Source organism: Electrona antarctica (assembly GCF_951216825.1).
Source record: "Electrona antarctica genome assembly, chromosome: 20".
NCBI classification, from domain to species: domain Eukaryota; kingdom Metazoa; phylum Chordata; class Actinopteri; order Myctophiformes; family Myctophidae; genus Electrona; species Electrona antarctica.
In genome coordinates this window covers 35,508,279-35,524,582 of record NC_136801.1, presented here as the reverse complement: position 1 = coordinate 35,524,582, position 16,304 = coordinate 35,508,279, and the positions used below count along the sequence as shown (strand labels likewise).

The window sequence follows — 16,304 nt, the reverse complement described above, 5'->3', positions numbered from 1 at the left end:
CTCAAAAACAGCATTCTGTTCAATACTCATTGTATAAAGCCTGGTCAATAATACCTCATTGTACAGCTGGACGGCTTCTGCAAAGTCACTGCTGGCCTCTGCTTGAAGAGCGCTCAGCGTTATGGACTTGGTCCCGATCTTTCCACCGAAGATTCCACGCACGACATCGTAATCCTCCAACGATCTGTACAGCCTGGAAAACAGAGGAGGCGTGATGTCGTCTATGTCGGGTGGAAAGCTCATTATGTCCGGAACGGTTACTTTTCACGATTCAAATTCTAATTCAAGTAGCAGATCTACAAGCTGAAAGGGCTTGTGGATCTGCTACTTTTGATGCTCTTGTGTGACACTGCGGTGTGATCAAGCAGGGGGTTAATTTAGGAAGAAATAAGAGGTTTCTGCCCGACAGCCTGCTAGCATGTAATCATAACCTAGCTCCTTCAAATGCTATGGACCAGAGCTAATCATGAAGACCAAAGGAACTGTGGTTGTTGAGGGGCGCTAGTGCCTCCTATGTCCAGCGTCGAGGGTTTGTGTAAACAAAAAACATTGTTCTAAAACAAACATTGAAAGCCATTGACAATGAATGGCCAGCTCTGAGTGTTTGTGCAACCACAAACATTGAATGCCATTGACAATGAATGGCCAGCTCTGAGTGTTTGTGCAACCACAAACATTGAATGCCATTGACAATGAATGGCCAGCTCTGAGTGTGAAGACATTTGAAGACGAAGGTGAGGACGCAAATCCTAATTGGCTGGAATGAGATGATGGGAGGTGTGTCATGTGTTTGAGCATCCCATAACGAATGACGGCCAAGCTACATCAGGCTTTTCGCGCACAAAACGTGCACGTTTACCCTAAACATGTGCGTTGAATTTAGGTCGTCGTATTTAAAAAAACGCACACGCGGGCCACGCGTTTATGGTAAACGCGCGAGAAAAGCCTGGTGTAGCTTGGCCGTGTGCCATGGGGGTTACCCGTTGTTGGTAGAGAGATGTCAGACATTACACAGCATTACTTAGGAAAGAGATTGGCCAGAATGAGACGATGTATGCTGATAAGAGCGCCCCTCGCTCCAGCGAGCGCACAACTACTTCCACATATACTTTGTGCTAGAAACTTCAACACGTTTAGCTTTATGCGGTTATTTATGCTTGTATTTATTTTTACAATTATTTTATCTTGTAAGGTGCTGATCTGATTCTGTGGTTGCTATAACAACACACTCAAACCTCTGCCGCTTCCTGGGGCGGCGGTGAATACGTCACCACCCATCATCACGACGCCGGGACCAATGGTCCATTTTTGTTGTCATTAAAAAAAAATCAATCTTCCGTTTCTAATACATTTTCTACTGTACATCATATACATTGCAGGGTTTTCAGCGAGCCCACACCATGAATCATTGTCATGTGTTGCTATTGGTGACCGCCAGTTCCCACCTGATATTGTGTGGGAGTCCAGACTGCTCCAGACCGTAATGAATAACTGCTAACTTGCATAGCGTCTTCAGACTAGGACTCAAGTCTAATATGTGCAGGTCATTCAGTAGCACGGGTGTGGTGTCTCTGTATCCTCCAAAGATGATGACACGGTCCCCCACCATGCAACAGCACAACCTGTACTTACCACAGAACAGTGGCTGTTGCCCCTTGACCTCAACCTTCTTCCAGGAGAAGGTCTCTGGGTTGAACTTCCACAGATCATTGAAGGTCTGATTCCAGGACCAGCCACCAAGTATGTACAGCTCTCCATTGTAGGTAAAAGCTGAATGATCAAACCGTGGTTCTGGGCCAAGCTGTGCAGAAGGTGTGTTCAGCCAATAGTTGGTCTCCGTGTCAAACACTGAGACCAAGAGGCTCCACCCCACAAATAAAAACATCTTTGTCCCGATGATGGTGGCACTGTGATTCGATGAAGTGGGTGGTGGAGTTCCTCTGGTCTTAATTAAAGTCCAGACCATTGAGGTTGTGTCTAACTTGTAGAGGTCATTGGTGGGTCCAGTCAGCTGGGTACATCCTCCATGGACAAACATGACCTTCCCCAAGACACAGGCTGAGTGGAGGTACCTTGAATCTGGAACGGCCCCAGAAATCTCTGGTATGAACCATCTGTGTGTGTCGACATTAAATGCATAAATAACACCAAGATACTTCATTGATACGCCTTCCAGCCATGTAGTAACACCCCCGAAGATGTAGACGACATGGTCTATCAGCGCAGCTGTGTGGCTGTAGCGCTTGCGATGTTTTCTTATTCTTCCGGTTGTAACCGGGGGCAACGTCCTCCAGCGTAAAGAGACTGTGTTGAAGACGCTCACATCAATGCGATCCATGCCGTAGCTTTCTAAATCTGCGAAGGAATAAACCCGGGGTCCAACTGCAACTACGGCTTGACCAGCTCTCTCTCTTCCTCCATCCTCTCTGGCCACTGTCCACCGAAGCATCTCACTACTCACTGTCGGTTGTTTCACTATCTTCTGTGTTCGGTCTACAACTGTGTTCTTTCACCCTGCAGCATCTTATATAGACTAACTAGAGGTGGGAGTGACGTCACAAACAAACACAAACTGATGAAACATGCATTACTGACGCCAGAAATGCATCTGACCGGCCAGGTTCCTGGTTATGTTATTTTCCTCCCGGACATACATTCCGAGTTATTGAGTGGTGTAAACCACTCCTACAACTGGCTTTTTTGTGCAGAAAAAATGAGCATGGTTGCTATGTTCAAAATAATTTCTGACGTAATTAAATCACACCCGGGTGAACTGGATGACCGTAGCAACCATGCTCATTTTTTCTGCACAAAAAAGGCCAGTTGTGAAATCACATCCGGGTGTGATTTCATTACGTCAGACATTACGTCAGACCACAGCTGATCATGCTATATAAAACCTTACACCACTCAGTTCACACGGGTGTGATTTTATACAGTATATCTGCTGTCGAGAAGAACCCACCTAACTCAAATATTTTTTTCTGAGAATGAAAAATATCTTTTTTCAGGGAATGAAGAAAACAATGTTGAAAACAAAGCAATACTGCCTCATCCAAGTTGGCGTTGTGACCTTATGTATTGTCACTTACTTGCACGAGAGGCAGAGAGGTGGTGGAGTTAGCTGTTTTAGCAGACAGTTTGAGGGTCCAATGAAGCACATTTTAATACTTTCCATTGGTTCAAAATTCAGCTGTCCGGGTTTGTGTGAACATAAACATTGGCTTTCGATTGGCTGATCACCCCATAGCGATGATTTGATTGGCACAAGTGTGATTTTGTTGAACAGATAGGCTTGTATGAATTTAATGAATAACATCGCCACTGTGTGGCTCTCCTCCTATATAACTCTACGCTCTTAGTCATGCAACAACGCAACATGCTATGCTGCACCATAGACGGTGTTGCACATCGAAAATAGCAGATGTACAAGCTCACAACGCGTCCATCCGTGAAGCATTGTAGACTCGTAACAGCTGCTGTGTATTCCGGCCCCGCCTATAGTTAACCTGCTACTCGCTGGTTGTTTTCATGGCTTTGAACACAGTGTTTTAACACTTGATTTGGATGAAAAACAATACGCTATTTCGACTGTAATTATGGTATTCGAGGTGACTACAAAAAAAAAAATCACACAGACGTAAAGGGTGTTCAATAGCAATAATTTATATTAAAAAGAAAGAAAAACAGATGGCTAAACAGGTGGCGTTAGCTGGTCTGGCAGATAGTTTTGAGGATCTTAGAGTTAGGTTATTTTTAATACTTTATAGAAACTAGCCCTTACCCGTTGTGAGATATTATATATATACAGTTTCTCATTGGTCAGATTTTACGTCCCATACCTGTTGGTGACGAGGGTTAGGGTTCTATTATGTACGTACCTAGCAGATAACGTCCCATAGCTGGGGGGTAGGAATATAATTGTACCTCGCAGTAAAATAATTAAAAAGTAAGCTATGCTACCAGAACCTTTTTACATTGTTTCGCCCTAGCGCGTGCCCTCTCTCTGTCTCTCTCGCTCCTCCCGTCTGTAATTGGAGTTGGCGAAAACTTGAACAGTTTTTTACTCTCGTTGACTGTTCCTCTTCTCCACTTTCTCAGCTTGAGTGCTGCTGCTACAGTATCTGTCTTTCTAATTATCTATCATGGATTGGCAATCTATGACATTCATGGATGTGCAGTTGTGCATTGTGCATAAACACCACTTCACACCTACTACACAGCTTTACAAAGCTGCCTAGTGGCAATAGCATACATATAAATGTGCCATTGTTGTGTGACCAGCTAAATAGTATAGACAAGCCGAAACTATTGTTACATTTGTAACTCCCACAAGTTTTTAATCAGCAATTGGGTAGCGTTTGGAGAACTATGAGACGGTCTGCAGGATCGAATCTGACCGCTGACAATTTATTTTCTCAGAAAAACACTACTTTTACTGATGTTTAAGTTAGGAATAAAGATTAGGATTTTAGGCATAATTGTACTGAGGTATAGTCATGTTAGGGCAGGGTGCTTAATTTTTGTTTAATCACTGGACTGGATTTTTCATTCAGAGGGAGGGTGATGGTATTTTATATCAGGGCACATACATTTCCTCCAGGGGTAACCCTACTTAAATTTGACCTGTTTCTTCCGGACAGCAAGGAAGGGAACAGAACACGTTAGTCCATTCAATCGCCTGTTCAAAGACAACACAACAGTCAAGTCGTGCACATACTTGGCGAGATGGATCCATTTCTCCGTTTCGGGGGGCACGTCCTTGCGTCCTCCCCGAGCCCGCTTGGTGGGCGGCGGTTCCTCCTGGGCCTGGCCGGCGCCCTGCAGCAGACCCTCCTCCAGGAGCAGGATGCCCGACGGCTGCTGGAGGCTGGCCAGGCAGCTGGAGCTGATGGCGGACGGCTGCAGCTGCAGCAGCTCCCTGTGCTGGTAGCTCATGTCCTGTAAAAGGGATGGAGTGTTGATTTTGACGATAAATTTAGATTTTAGTTTTAGTCATATTTCTGTCGTCTGAAATGTTTTAGTGTTAGTCTAGTTTTATTCGACCCCCCCTTCTCAATATGTTGTTCCAGGGAACCCCAGAAGCAAAGATTTGTATTAAATATTATTAAAATATGTCCAAACAGGCCTGGGCCGCGGTCGAGCGGTCCAGGCACCTAGGCTGGTAATCCAGCATGACGGCGTGTCGCGGGTTCGAGTCCTGATCCCGACAATCTTTGCCGCATGTCTTCCCCCCCCCCCCATCTCTCTCCCCCTTTCCTGTCGTAATACTGTATCAATAAGGGCAAAAAGCCCCCCCCCCAAAAAAATACAAAACAGGCCTGGGCCATGGCTCAGTGGTCCAGGCACCTTGGCCGGTAGCCCAAGTCTGGCGGTGTGCCGCGGGTTCGACTCCCGATCCCGACGGCCTTTGCTGCATGTCACCCCCCCCCCATCTCTCTCCCCATTTCCTGTCAGCCTACTGTCTGTCCCTCTATAAAGAATATAAAATAAAGGCGAAAGCCGCAAAAAAAACAAAACAAATCAAAATTGTAATATTTTTCAAACATTTAAAAAAATAGCAGATGTAAAAACTTGCAGTGAGGCATGATAAGTGACACTCTGTGAGTAATAGACCTGCTGTTTTTGTTTTTTAATAGCCAACATATAGATGAAGTGGTTCAAATGATTGTGAGCTATATTTGTAGAAGAATTCCATAATATACTACATCATACAAGAAATACTATTTGTGATGATTCCAACCTGCACGCAGGCCACAAAGGGCGGGAAACACATGGTGCTCTTGTTGAGGAATGCGTTCATATCCGCCAGGAGCTCCGTCTTCATCCTCTGACTCTCTCCGGCCTCTCTGTGACCTTCGGACTCCCGCAAGATGCCAGCGAACAGAGAGCTGAACAGCTGCTTGGCTAGGATGGCGTCTCTCTGGGGAAAGGTGGGAGAGGGAGAGAGAGGGAGTTCAATGAGCACACGTTGGAATGAGAAACCCTGCAGAGATGAAAGGGTGCCTCAAGCTGTTTGCTGCTCCTTAGATGTCTTACCCCATTCAGGCCTGACCTCAACATTTTAAAAAAATCTTCTAAATCCTCCAGTTTTCTGAAATAAATATTTTCACGATTTTTCAAAGATAGCAGACCACTCGGTGGCGCGCTATGAGCTTGTGTTTATAATGTTTATAATGTTTAAAACACCAAAAGGGGTTCCCGCCCAAAATGGGTTAGGAAGGGAGTGTGGTGGTGGGAATTGTATTTTGATTTCCAACCTTTTTCCCAACCTTTTTATTTTTAATATATTCTAATGGACTTTGACATAATGTTTGGAAGCAATTACCAGATTTGCTGAATGACTTGGACCAAAACTAAGGTGACCAGATCCAAACTGTTCATTTGAGGGACAGAAGTATCACTTGTCTGGGACAAGTGGGATGGGGGGATGGGACTTATTACTTAACCCATTTTGGGCGGGAACCCCTTTTGGTGTTAGCATCATGTCATGCTTTAGCTATTGAAAAATAGCAGATCTACAAGCTCATAGCGCGCCACCGAGTGGCGCGTTACGAGCTTGTAGGTCTGCTATTTTTGAAAAATCGAAGAACGACTGCCATAGAAACATAGCTTTTTCAGAAAACTGTCAGGATGTAGAAGACATTTTTAGAATCTGATCCCAGGTTAAAATGGGTTAAGTTGCTATTAAAAATGCCTTATGTCATATTCGCCCATATGTCTAATATTGCCTATCATTGTGTTATTAAATCCCTCTGGAGTCTCACATTTTGATTTAAAATGCTAATGTTGGTCATAGGTGGTATGGCCGAGCCGACTTCAAGAGCCGCGTCACAGGGTCCTTTTTTTGTAGTTTTTGCCTGGCACGGGTAAAAGGGGCGCCCAAGAACCGCCTGGCATTTAATGTGTTAATGCTGCCAGGCTAACCTGGGCCAGGGCCTGCAGCGGGGCGATGAGACTGCTGTGAGGGACCACTAACCTGGGCCAGGGCCTGCAGCGGGGCGATGAGGCTGCTGTGAGGGACCACTAACCTGGGCCAGGGCCTGCAGCGGGGCGATGAGGCTGCTGTGAGGGACCACTAACCTGGGCCAGGGCCTGCAGCGGGGCGATGAGGCTGCTGTGAGGGACCACTAACCTGGGCCAGGGCCTGCAGCGGGGCGATGAGACTGCTGTGAGGGACCACTAACCTGGGCCAGGGCCTGCAGCGGGGCGATGAGGCTGCTGTGAGGGACCACTAACCTGGGCCAGGGCCTGCAGCGGGGCGATGAGGCTGCTGTGAGGGATCTGGATGTCAGGGAAGTCTCCCACTCGGTAGCTACGGTACAGAGTGACCTGGGCCTCCTTCTTTATCCGCTGTTCAGCCTTGTCTTCCTGTGGACACACACACACACACACACAAACCAATGCTGAGTTACACGGTGAGTGAGTTGGGCTGAGTATAGAACAGGGCTCTTCAACGTTTTTCTGCCCAAGGACCTCTTAGCTGAGAGAGAGAGAGAGAGATGGGACCCCCCGAGCTGAGAGATGTGAAGCAGGGACCATCACTAATATTGTATCAAATTAACACTCAGAGTTATGGGGGTCCTTGAAATTAAAAGATTTGAGAACCACTGCACACTAAATGGAACAGAGCTAACAGAGCTTAACCCATTTTTTAAACATTATGTTATAATTTAGCTATTGAAAAATAGCAGATCTACAAGCTCATAGCGCGCCACCGAGTGGCGCGCTACGAGCTTGTAGGTCTGCTATTTTTGAAAAATCGTGAAAATATTTATTTCAGAAAACTGGAGGATTTAGAAGATTTTTTTTAATTTTGAGGTCAGGCCTAAATGGGTTAATTAGTGTCATCGGTAACACCTGTGAAGGAAGATGGGAAGTGGCCCGGAAGTAGGAAGAGTTATTCTGTGTGCATGTAGCCCATTGGGACAGCGGGTCGTTCCCTGAATACCTTTGTCTTGTGTTTCTGTTTGGCGAGCTCTTTCCTTTACCTTTGTCTGTTTCTGTTTGGCGAGCTCTTTCTCTGAATACCTTTGTCTTGTGTTTCTGTTTGGCGAGCTCTTTCCTTTACCTTTGTCTGTTTCTGTTTGGCGAGCTCTTTCTCTGAATACCTTTGTCTGCTTCTGTTTGGCGAGCTCTTTCCTTTACCTTTGTCTGTTTCTGTTTGGCGAGCTCTTTCCGAGCGAAGCCCATGCTGACTTTCTCCTGGTCCTTGAGGAAGCGGCGTCTCAGTCGCAGGATGTCCAAACGACGCTCGCTCTCAGCTGATGGGGCGACGCAAAAAGCAAGAGAATAGTTAAATTACAAACAGGTTCTTGATCTCTCAACGTCAAGACACATTCGGCTAAAAGCACCACTGACTTTAATGAATTTCCCAAACTTTTCAAAAACTTTGAAATTTAACGAAAAAGAGGGGACTCCCCCACACCCGTCTTCAAATGCAGTGAAACGGTTTAATAGGGAACCAGCAACGTTTCGGCCTATCTATATGTCTCCATGAAGATAGATTAGATAGAAACATTTTGGCCATTTGAAAATAGCCGATCTACAAGATCTGCTATTTTCAAAAGATTTTTAACAATTGAAAACTTGAAATGGGACACAAATGACTACGGTACTTTCACTTTTGGTACTTTAAGTACATTTTGATACCAATACTTTTGTACTATTATGCAGAAGGGAGTTCCAACCACGCCTCTAGCCTATGGCAGGCCAGTCTGGTGCATCTCAGAGGCAGCCTCTAGCCTATGGCAGGCCAGTCTGGTGCATCTCAGAGGCAGCCTCTAGCCTATGGCAGGCCAGTCTGGTGCATCTCAGATGCAGGACAGGTTACATGAGAAAAGGAGGCACTGGAGTTTCGATGTTTCAGTTACATCTTCGTCAGGCTATGACCTGACGAAGATGTAACTTCGCTTTATTACTTGTACCCTGTTAATAAATGAAGGGCCTAAATTGTCTGAGCTGCTCCAGTGTGCCTCCTTTTCTCATGTACTTTTGTACTTTTACTCTTACTTTTGAGTATTTCTACATTGCAAGTATTGATACTTTTACCTAAGTAAAATAATGTGAGTACTTTTTCCACGACATGGGCGGTCTTATCTTCTCAGAGAAGCGTACCTCTACTGCGACTGTCCCCCTCGTCCGTGGGCGCAGCGAGGCGCCTGGTGCCAAAGCCTTCTCCCGTGGGCCTCCTGGCCGCCGCCTGCCTCTCCGACTTCATGCCGAACACCAACAGTGAGGAGACGGACTCGGAGGAGGAGGGCGTGTACTCCGCCAGGGTGTCCACACTGCTGCCCGTTAGCCAGTTGTATGCAGAGCGTCGACCTGGGAGGGGAGAAAAGAAAGTCTAACCGATTAACAGAGATGGCGACTCGATTTAAAGACTCAAGTGGCCACAAATGAGACTCGGACTCGCCCTTCAAAGACTCCAGACTCGACTCGAAGGCCTAACCTGCTTCTTCTATCTGGGTGAACTCCAGGAAGGCCTAACCTGCTCCTTGTGTCTGGGTGAACTCCAGGAAGGTCTAACCTGCTCCTTGTGTCTGGGTGAACTCCAGGGAGGCCTAACCTGCTCATTGTGTCTGGGTGAACTCCAGGAAGGTCTAACCTGCTCCTTGTGTCTGGGTGAACTCCAGGAAGGCCTAACCTGCTCCTTGTGTCTGGGTGAACTCCAGGAAGGTCTAACCTGCTCCTTGTGTCTGGGTGAACTCCAGGGAGGCCTAACCTGCTCCTTGTGTCTGGGTGAACTCCAGGAAGGTCTAACCTGCTCCTTGTGTCTGGGTGAACTCCAGGAAGGCCTAACCTGCTCCTTGTGTCTGGGTGAACTCCAGGAAGGTCTAACCTGCTCCTTGTGTCTGGGTGAACTCCAGGAAGGCCTAACCTGCTTCTTCTATCTGGGTGAACTCCAGGAAGGCCTAACCTGCTCCTAACATGCTCCTTGTGTCTGGGTGAACTCCAGGGAGGCCTAACCTGCTCCTTGTGTCTGGGTGAACTCCATGAAGGCCTAACCTGCTCCTTGTGTCTGGGTGAACTCCAGGAAGGCCTAACCTGCTCCTTGTGTCTGGGTGAACTCCAGGAAGGCCTAACCTGCTCCTTGTGTCTAGGTGAACTCCAGGGAGGCCTAACCTGCTCCTTGTGTCTGGGTGAACTCCAGAGAGGCCTAACCTGCTCCTTGTGTCTGGGTGAACTCCAGAGAGGCCTAACCTGCTCCTTGTGTCTGGGTGAACTCCAGGGAGGCCTAACCTGCTCCTTGTGTCTGGATGAACTCTAACCTGCTCCTTGTGTCTGGGTGAACTCCAGAGAGGCCTAACCTGCTCCTTGTGTCTGGGTGAACTCCAGGGAGGCCTAACCTGCTCCTTGTGTCTGGGTGAACTCCAGGGAGGCCTAACCTGCTCCTTGTGTCTGGGTGAACTCCAGGGAGGCCTAACCTGCTCCTTGTGTCTGGGTGAACTCCATGGAGGCCTAACCTGCTCCTTGTGTCTGGGTGAACTCCATGGAGGCCTAACCTGCTCATTGTGTCTGGGTGAACTCCAGGGAGGCCTAACCTGCTGCTTGTGTCTGGGTGAACTCCATGGAGGCCTGCGTGGCACGCAGCTGTCCCTCCGCCATGCCGGGCTGCAGGGAGGCGCCCACCGTGCTCCCGGCGCCCTGAGACGAGGCCTGGGTCTCCACGAACATGGGGGTCATCACTGTGCTCCGGAGACGCCAGTTGGCATCGATCACATAGTCCTGTGTGAATGCATGGAGAGCAGTGTTGATTTTGGCAGCACATTTTGATTTTAATTTAGTCAAGAGTCTTTTGAATACGGTTTTATTTAGTTTTAGTCATATTTTAGTCATCTGAAATGCTTTAGTGTTTAGTTTTAGTCGACTAAATGGCATAAGATTTTAGTCGACTAAATCTACAGTTGTTTTTGTCGACAAAAGTGCATTTTTGCGGGCATTGATGCCGTCGTAATGGCTGATTTTACGCTTGCTGGAAATAGCAGATCTACAAGCTCGTAGATCGGCTATTTTCAGCATGCAACCAAGCATAAAATGGCTTGCCTTTTATTTATACTGGATCTCTTGTCCACTAGTCCCTTTCTCACATTTTAGTTAGTAACAGTCTAGTTTTTATTTGTTGACGAAATTGTCAATATATTTAGACTTAGTTTTAGTCATCATAGCTTAGTTTCTCACACACACACACACACACACACACACACACACACACACACACACACACACACACACACACACACACACACACACACACACACACACACACACACACACACACACACACACTTTTTTTAACACCATAGATTAATATTGAACACATTGATAATGATCCCTGCTGCGGTTCCTTGCTGTGGTTGATACAGCGCAGTGTGAACGCAAACACAGCAAATTAAATATGCAAGAATGAACTCCGCGCAATCACAACGAGTCCACCGAAGTAGAGGTGAGAATGCAACCTTAATTTGGCCCATGAATGACCCCTGATTATCATTTACTACTAGCCCACCCGATCCCCCAACGGACCTGGAAGGTGCATTCGGACAGCGGGTACTCGAACATGCTGCGCGTAAAGTCGGGACTCTGGCTGGTGGTCTCCAGCAGCAGGTCGGTGGCCAGGCTGAGGAAACGCCTCTCGATGTGACAGGAGTAGAGCGAGTGGAGCACCTCCAGCATGCGCTCCAGCGTGGCCGAGGGCAGCCGCTTCTCCTGGCTCCAGAAGTTACGCACGTACAGCCTGGGAGAGAGAGAGAGGAGAACGAGAAAGGGGTGGGCAACTTTGACGATGGAGAGGGCCACTATATTTCCACACTCACTCCCTAGGGCCATATATTACTGTCGTAGCAAAAAATAGCCGATCTACAAGCTCAAAACGCGTCGCAGCGCGACGCGTTTTGAGCTTGTAGATCGGCTATTTTTGCTATTTTCGAATTTAAATCTTGAATTATTTCTTTGCTATTTTTGAATTGGAATCCTGAAAATTAACATTTTTATGTCATTTCAAATGCCTTTAATTATACTTGTGTTGAGCAATGAGCTACTAATTTAGACTGAAGTAATTAAAGCGGGTCATGTTTGCATGTTGTGGAATTGTAACAGCTGAAACCAATATTACATCAGTATTCTGACATTAACCTGAGGGCCAGAGCCATAGAGTAAGACAGAGTTATTATACGACAACTCCGTTCACGTCACGGGTCCAGTCCCGTGAATTGTGAGTGCTCACCGCTAACATACAGTGTATCTGCATATGTATAAAGTGACTAAATTATAAGACCATTACTGCGTCGAAAAATATCAACAAAAGTAAAAGTAAAAATGTCAAATATCACATAAGAACAAGGAAAACATTGTGAAAATAGCCGATCTACAAGAAAGAAAGAAAGAAAAAATGGCTACTCACTGCAGGCCTTGGTTTTCATCGGTCAGTCCCTGAAGGAGGGTGTCTTTGGCTGTGTTCAACACCTCCACCGATGTACTGTCGTTCATGCTCTCTGTGTCACTGGGAAACAAACGTTTAAATACTGTACTTTAGCAACAAAGAAAATTGAAATCTAAATCTTTTCTGGCAAAATTAACATTGCATTATAACCAAGACTAAAATACTAAAAGACTATGGCTTTTCAGAAGACTGAGTCTTAACCCATTGTGGGCGGGAACCCATTTTGGTGTTAGCATTATGTTATGCTTTAGCTATTGAAAAATAGCAGATCTACAAGCTTGTAGGTCTGCTATTTTTGAAAAATCGAAGAACCACTGACATAGAAACATAACTTTTTCAGAAAACTGTCAGGATTTAGAAGTCATTTATAGAATCGTTCCCAGGTCAAAACTAACTAAGACTAAGACTAAATCAAAATATTTTGAAAAAGGTAACGCTGTCTCCCTGCAGAGCGGGGAGGGGTGTTTACCTGTAGTTATCCTGGATCCACATGAGGATGTGGTACATCCTCTCCCTGCAGAGCGGGGAGGGGTGGGAGGTGAACGCCGCCACTGCTCCCAGGACCTCCCGGAGCTGGACGGGGGTGAGCAGGGCCAGGATCTTATGGACGATGTCCAGACACACTCTCTGCCGGGTCTCGTCCCTGGACGGGGCAAAACACAAATAAAAATGAGGGAAGAAAGACATCCGGTGCCTCATCTCGTGTGAGCCAACATCTGGACGAAGCACCTTTATGCTGAGTCCTACCTGTGCACCCGCTTCGAACTAGGGCATTCACTTCTAGTCATTTTTACTAGTTGACTAGTTGCCTAGTTTACGTTTAACTACCATTTTTTTTTTAAATAAATATTTGTACATTTAAAAACTGTGTACATTGGTGACTATAACTATAATCTACCTGATCTTGAGGCCTACAAAATCGGGGGAAAAAATAAACTTTAACATTGTGAAACTGCGCTATACAACAACTTTGCTTTATGTTTACTTTGTGGCCGGTTAAGACTGAGAATTTAGGGTTAGGGTCAGTAATAGGGTTAGTAGTCGGAACAGTGCTCCAAACGCGACGTCGGACAATGGCTGGCAACAACGACAACATGTAGGAAATGTCCGATACTGGCTCCATTGCATGGTCTTGCATGGGCTGATGACGGAGATTAAATCATCTGATAACATCCGAATCCGCTAACCTGTGAGCCAACATCTGGATGAAGCCCTTGGTGCTGAGCGTCAGGTAGATGTCGGGGATGACCTCTGCGCGGCTCAGCACACACTCCAGGCAGTGGGTCTTCAGCACGCCGTGCATCTTGGGCAGCAGGTAGAACACCGAATTCACAAAGCTGGAGAAAAAACAAACAAACAAAAATGTATAGGAGACTCATGGAATAAAGCAAAATAAAATCTCAAGACTGAAAATGTGAATTACGATGCTTTAGGCCGACCAGCTGAAGAAATCATGACATTTCTGTCTGAGACCATTCATGTTTCCGGAAGATGCTACTAAACTTGTACTCCGTTGTTGTTGGATCACTTGAAATACTCTTTACTGCCAAGCTACACCAGGCTTTTCGCGCACAAAACGTGCGCGTTTACCCTAAATGCGTGCGTTGAATTTAGGTCCAGTCCTATTTTAAAAAACGCACGCGCGGGCCGCGCGTTTAGGGTAAACGCGCGAGAAAAGCCTGGTGTAGCTTGGCCGTTAACCTAAAAATAACTAATGACCGGAAATAGCCAGTCTACAAGCTCACAACACATCTCGCTGCGACGTGTTGTGAGCTTGTAGATCTGCTTTTTTCCTGTTCGCATCATGCTTTCACAGAAGACACGGCTTGGCTTCTATGGAATCCAAATGACTGAAATCATTAGGGCGATTGTGTAACTGCGATTAGGGCGATTAAATAAATGATTGTGACAGGCCTGCCTCCCCGCATACCCACGTTCCTTACCGAGTAACACTACTTAGTTTTAACCAGAGTAGTATAAAAGAGAGTAATGACTCTCATTGTAACAATGGAATGCGGAAGTGCTCATTCTATCTCAATGAAATAGTTCCAGCCATAGGAGCAATGTTTGGAACTATCGCCCATAGGCACCCGCTTTGCGGCGAGATCAAAGCACTCTCTTACTACATTACTCTGGTTTTAACATACCGGTCCATGAACGGAGGGAAGTGCTTGGAAACTTTGCTCAGGCAAACGATGAACTTGTCATCGAGGTCATCCCTTTTCTTCAAATCCGTTACCTTGCCCGAAGCCAGATTGAGAAGTACCTGGGGATCCTGAAAGAAAAAGAAAAAGAAAAGATTCTAGTCAGTCAAATCCACACGATGCTAATGTATTCAACGGTAAAACCAAACCAAAGGCTCATACTTGGCTGCTGTCGGTAATGTTCTTAAGGATGAGGCCGACGACCTCTGCAGCTGCAGCGTAGATGTCTTTGTACCTCGTGAAGCCCATGTTGTTGGTGAGAGACTTCATGTAGCTGAAAAACACAACACAAATTAAAAATACACCACAGAGCGAAAGACCTGAGGAACGACGTTTCACTAAATGGATTCACTTTGACCTACTTAAATATGACCCGACTCGTCATGTTACTGTCATGGTAATCTGTATACATTTTTTCACCCATTTTGGGGGGAACCCCTTTTGGTGTTAGCATTATGTTATGCTTTAGCTATTGAAAAATAGCAGATCTACAAGCTCATAGCGCGCCACCGAGTGGCGCGCTACGAGCTTGTAGGTCTGCTATTTTTGAAAAATCGGAAGAACGACTGACATAGAAACATAGCTTTTTCAGAAAACTGTCAGGATGTAGAAGACATTTTTAGAATCTGATCTCAGGTCAAAATGGGTTAATATTGAACTATCTTAGAGACCAGACCAGAAGATGGAGCGCTCTGGCCACGTACAGGTGCTTAGGCAGATATCTCGTGTTGTGTTTATAGACAGTTGCGTCCCCTCTCAAACAAGCACTTAGCACATTTGGGCAACCTGAAAGCAAACTCCACCTCCCTGAAAGTTGTAATTCGCTGCCAGGGCCAGGTGGGCAACCTGAAAGCAAACTCCACCTCCCTGAAAGTTGTAATTCGCTGCCAGGGCCAGGTGGGCAACCTGAAAGCAAACTCCACCTCCCTGAAAGTTGTAATTCGCTGCCAGGGCCAGGTGGGCAACCTGAAAGCAAACTCCACCTCCCTGAAAGGTGTAATTCGCTGCCAGGGCCAGGTGGGCAACCTGAAAGCAAACTCCACCTCCCTGAAAGTTGTAATTCGCTGCCAGGGCCAGGTGGGCAACCTGAAAGCAAACTCCACCTCCCTGAAAGGTGTAATTCGCTGCCAGGGCCAGGTGGGCAACCCTTAGTGTCGTCAACGCCTGTCATTACCTGTCGTATCCGATTCCACACGTGACGTCGTAAGCCGGGAGGCCGTTGGCCAGGATGATGCCGAGCAGCTGAAGTCCTACAGAGTTGTCTTTGCTGTTGGGGTCGGTGCCAGAGAAGCGGTCGTATATCACTCTGCATATGGAACACAACCACACAAACATAAATGATGATGATGATGATAGCAATTAGGGCTGTCACGATTACACAAATAATTGTAAAAAAAAATGTGTTAGGCTCCGTGATAAAAAAGTGCACAGGGCAGATGTGAAAAATAATATGAAAAATGAAATATACAATATAAAAATATACAATATAAGAAATGAGTGGCATTTGTATAAATGTTATAGGTAAATATTGCGGAAATAGCTTATCTTACATTGTCATTGCGTGTTAAAACTATAATAAATGAATCGAAACGATGGTGACGGATTGATAGATCGGTTTAATGTGAAGCCTACCGTATATGTATGGGCATTTCCACTGT

At 46.1% G+C, this 16,304-nt stretch overlaps 1 protein-coding gene across 1 annotated transcript in view; it reads right to left on the bottom strand.

Moving 5' to 3' along the window:
• prkdc (protein kinase, DNA-activated, catalytic subunit) overlaps window positions 1–16,304 on the bottom strand; it is a 96,582-nt gene that overhangs the window by 26,435 nt on the left and 53,843 nt on the right. The window contains exons 52-65 of the mRNA XM_079490291.1: window positions 15,821–15,952; window positions 14,809–14,920; window positions 14,590–14,717; window positions 13,630–13,779; window positions 12,912–13,085; window positions 12,404–12,502; window positions 11,527–11,737; window positions 10,545–10,728; window positions 9,118–9,324; window positions 8,149–8,264; window positions 7,240–7,371; window positions 5,744–5,923; window positions 4,721–4,941; window positions 55–193 (exon numbers count right to left, since the gene is read on the bottom strand). Coding sequence (XP_079346417.1) covers window positions 55–193; window positions 4,721–4,941; window positions 5,744–5,923; window positions 7,240–7,371; window positions 8,149–8,264; window positions 9,118–9,324; window positions 10,545–10,728; window positions 11,527–11,737; window positions 12,404–12,502; window positions 12,912–13,085; window positions 13,630–13,779; window positions 14,590–14,717; window positions 14,809–14,920; window positions 15,821–15,952 — 2,185 coding nt within the window. The remainder of the gene's footprint in view (window positions 1–54; window positions 194–4,720; window positions 4,942–5,743; window positions 5,924–7,239; window positions 7,372–8,148; window positions 8,265–9,117; window positions 9,325–10,544; window positions 10,729–11,526; window positions 11,738–12,403; window positions 12,503–12,911; window positions 13,086–13,629; window positions 13,780–14,589; window positions 14,718–14,808; window positions 14,921–15,820; window positions 15,953–16,304) is intronic.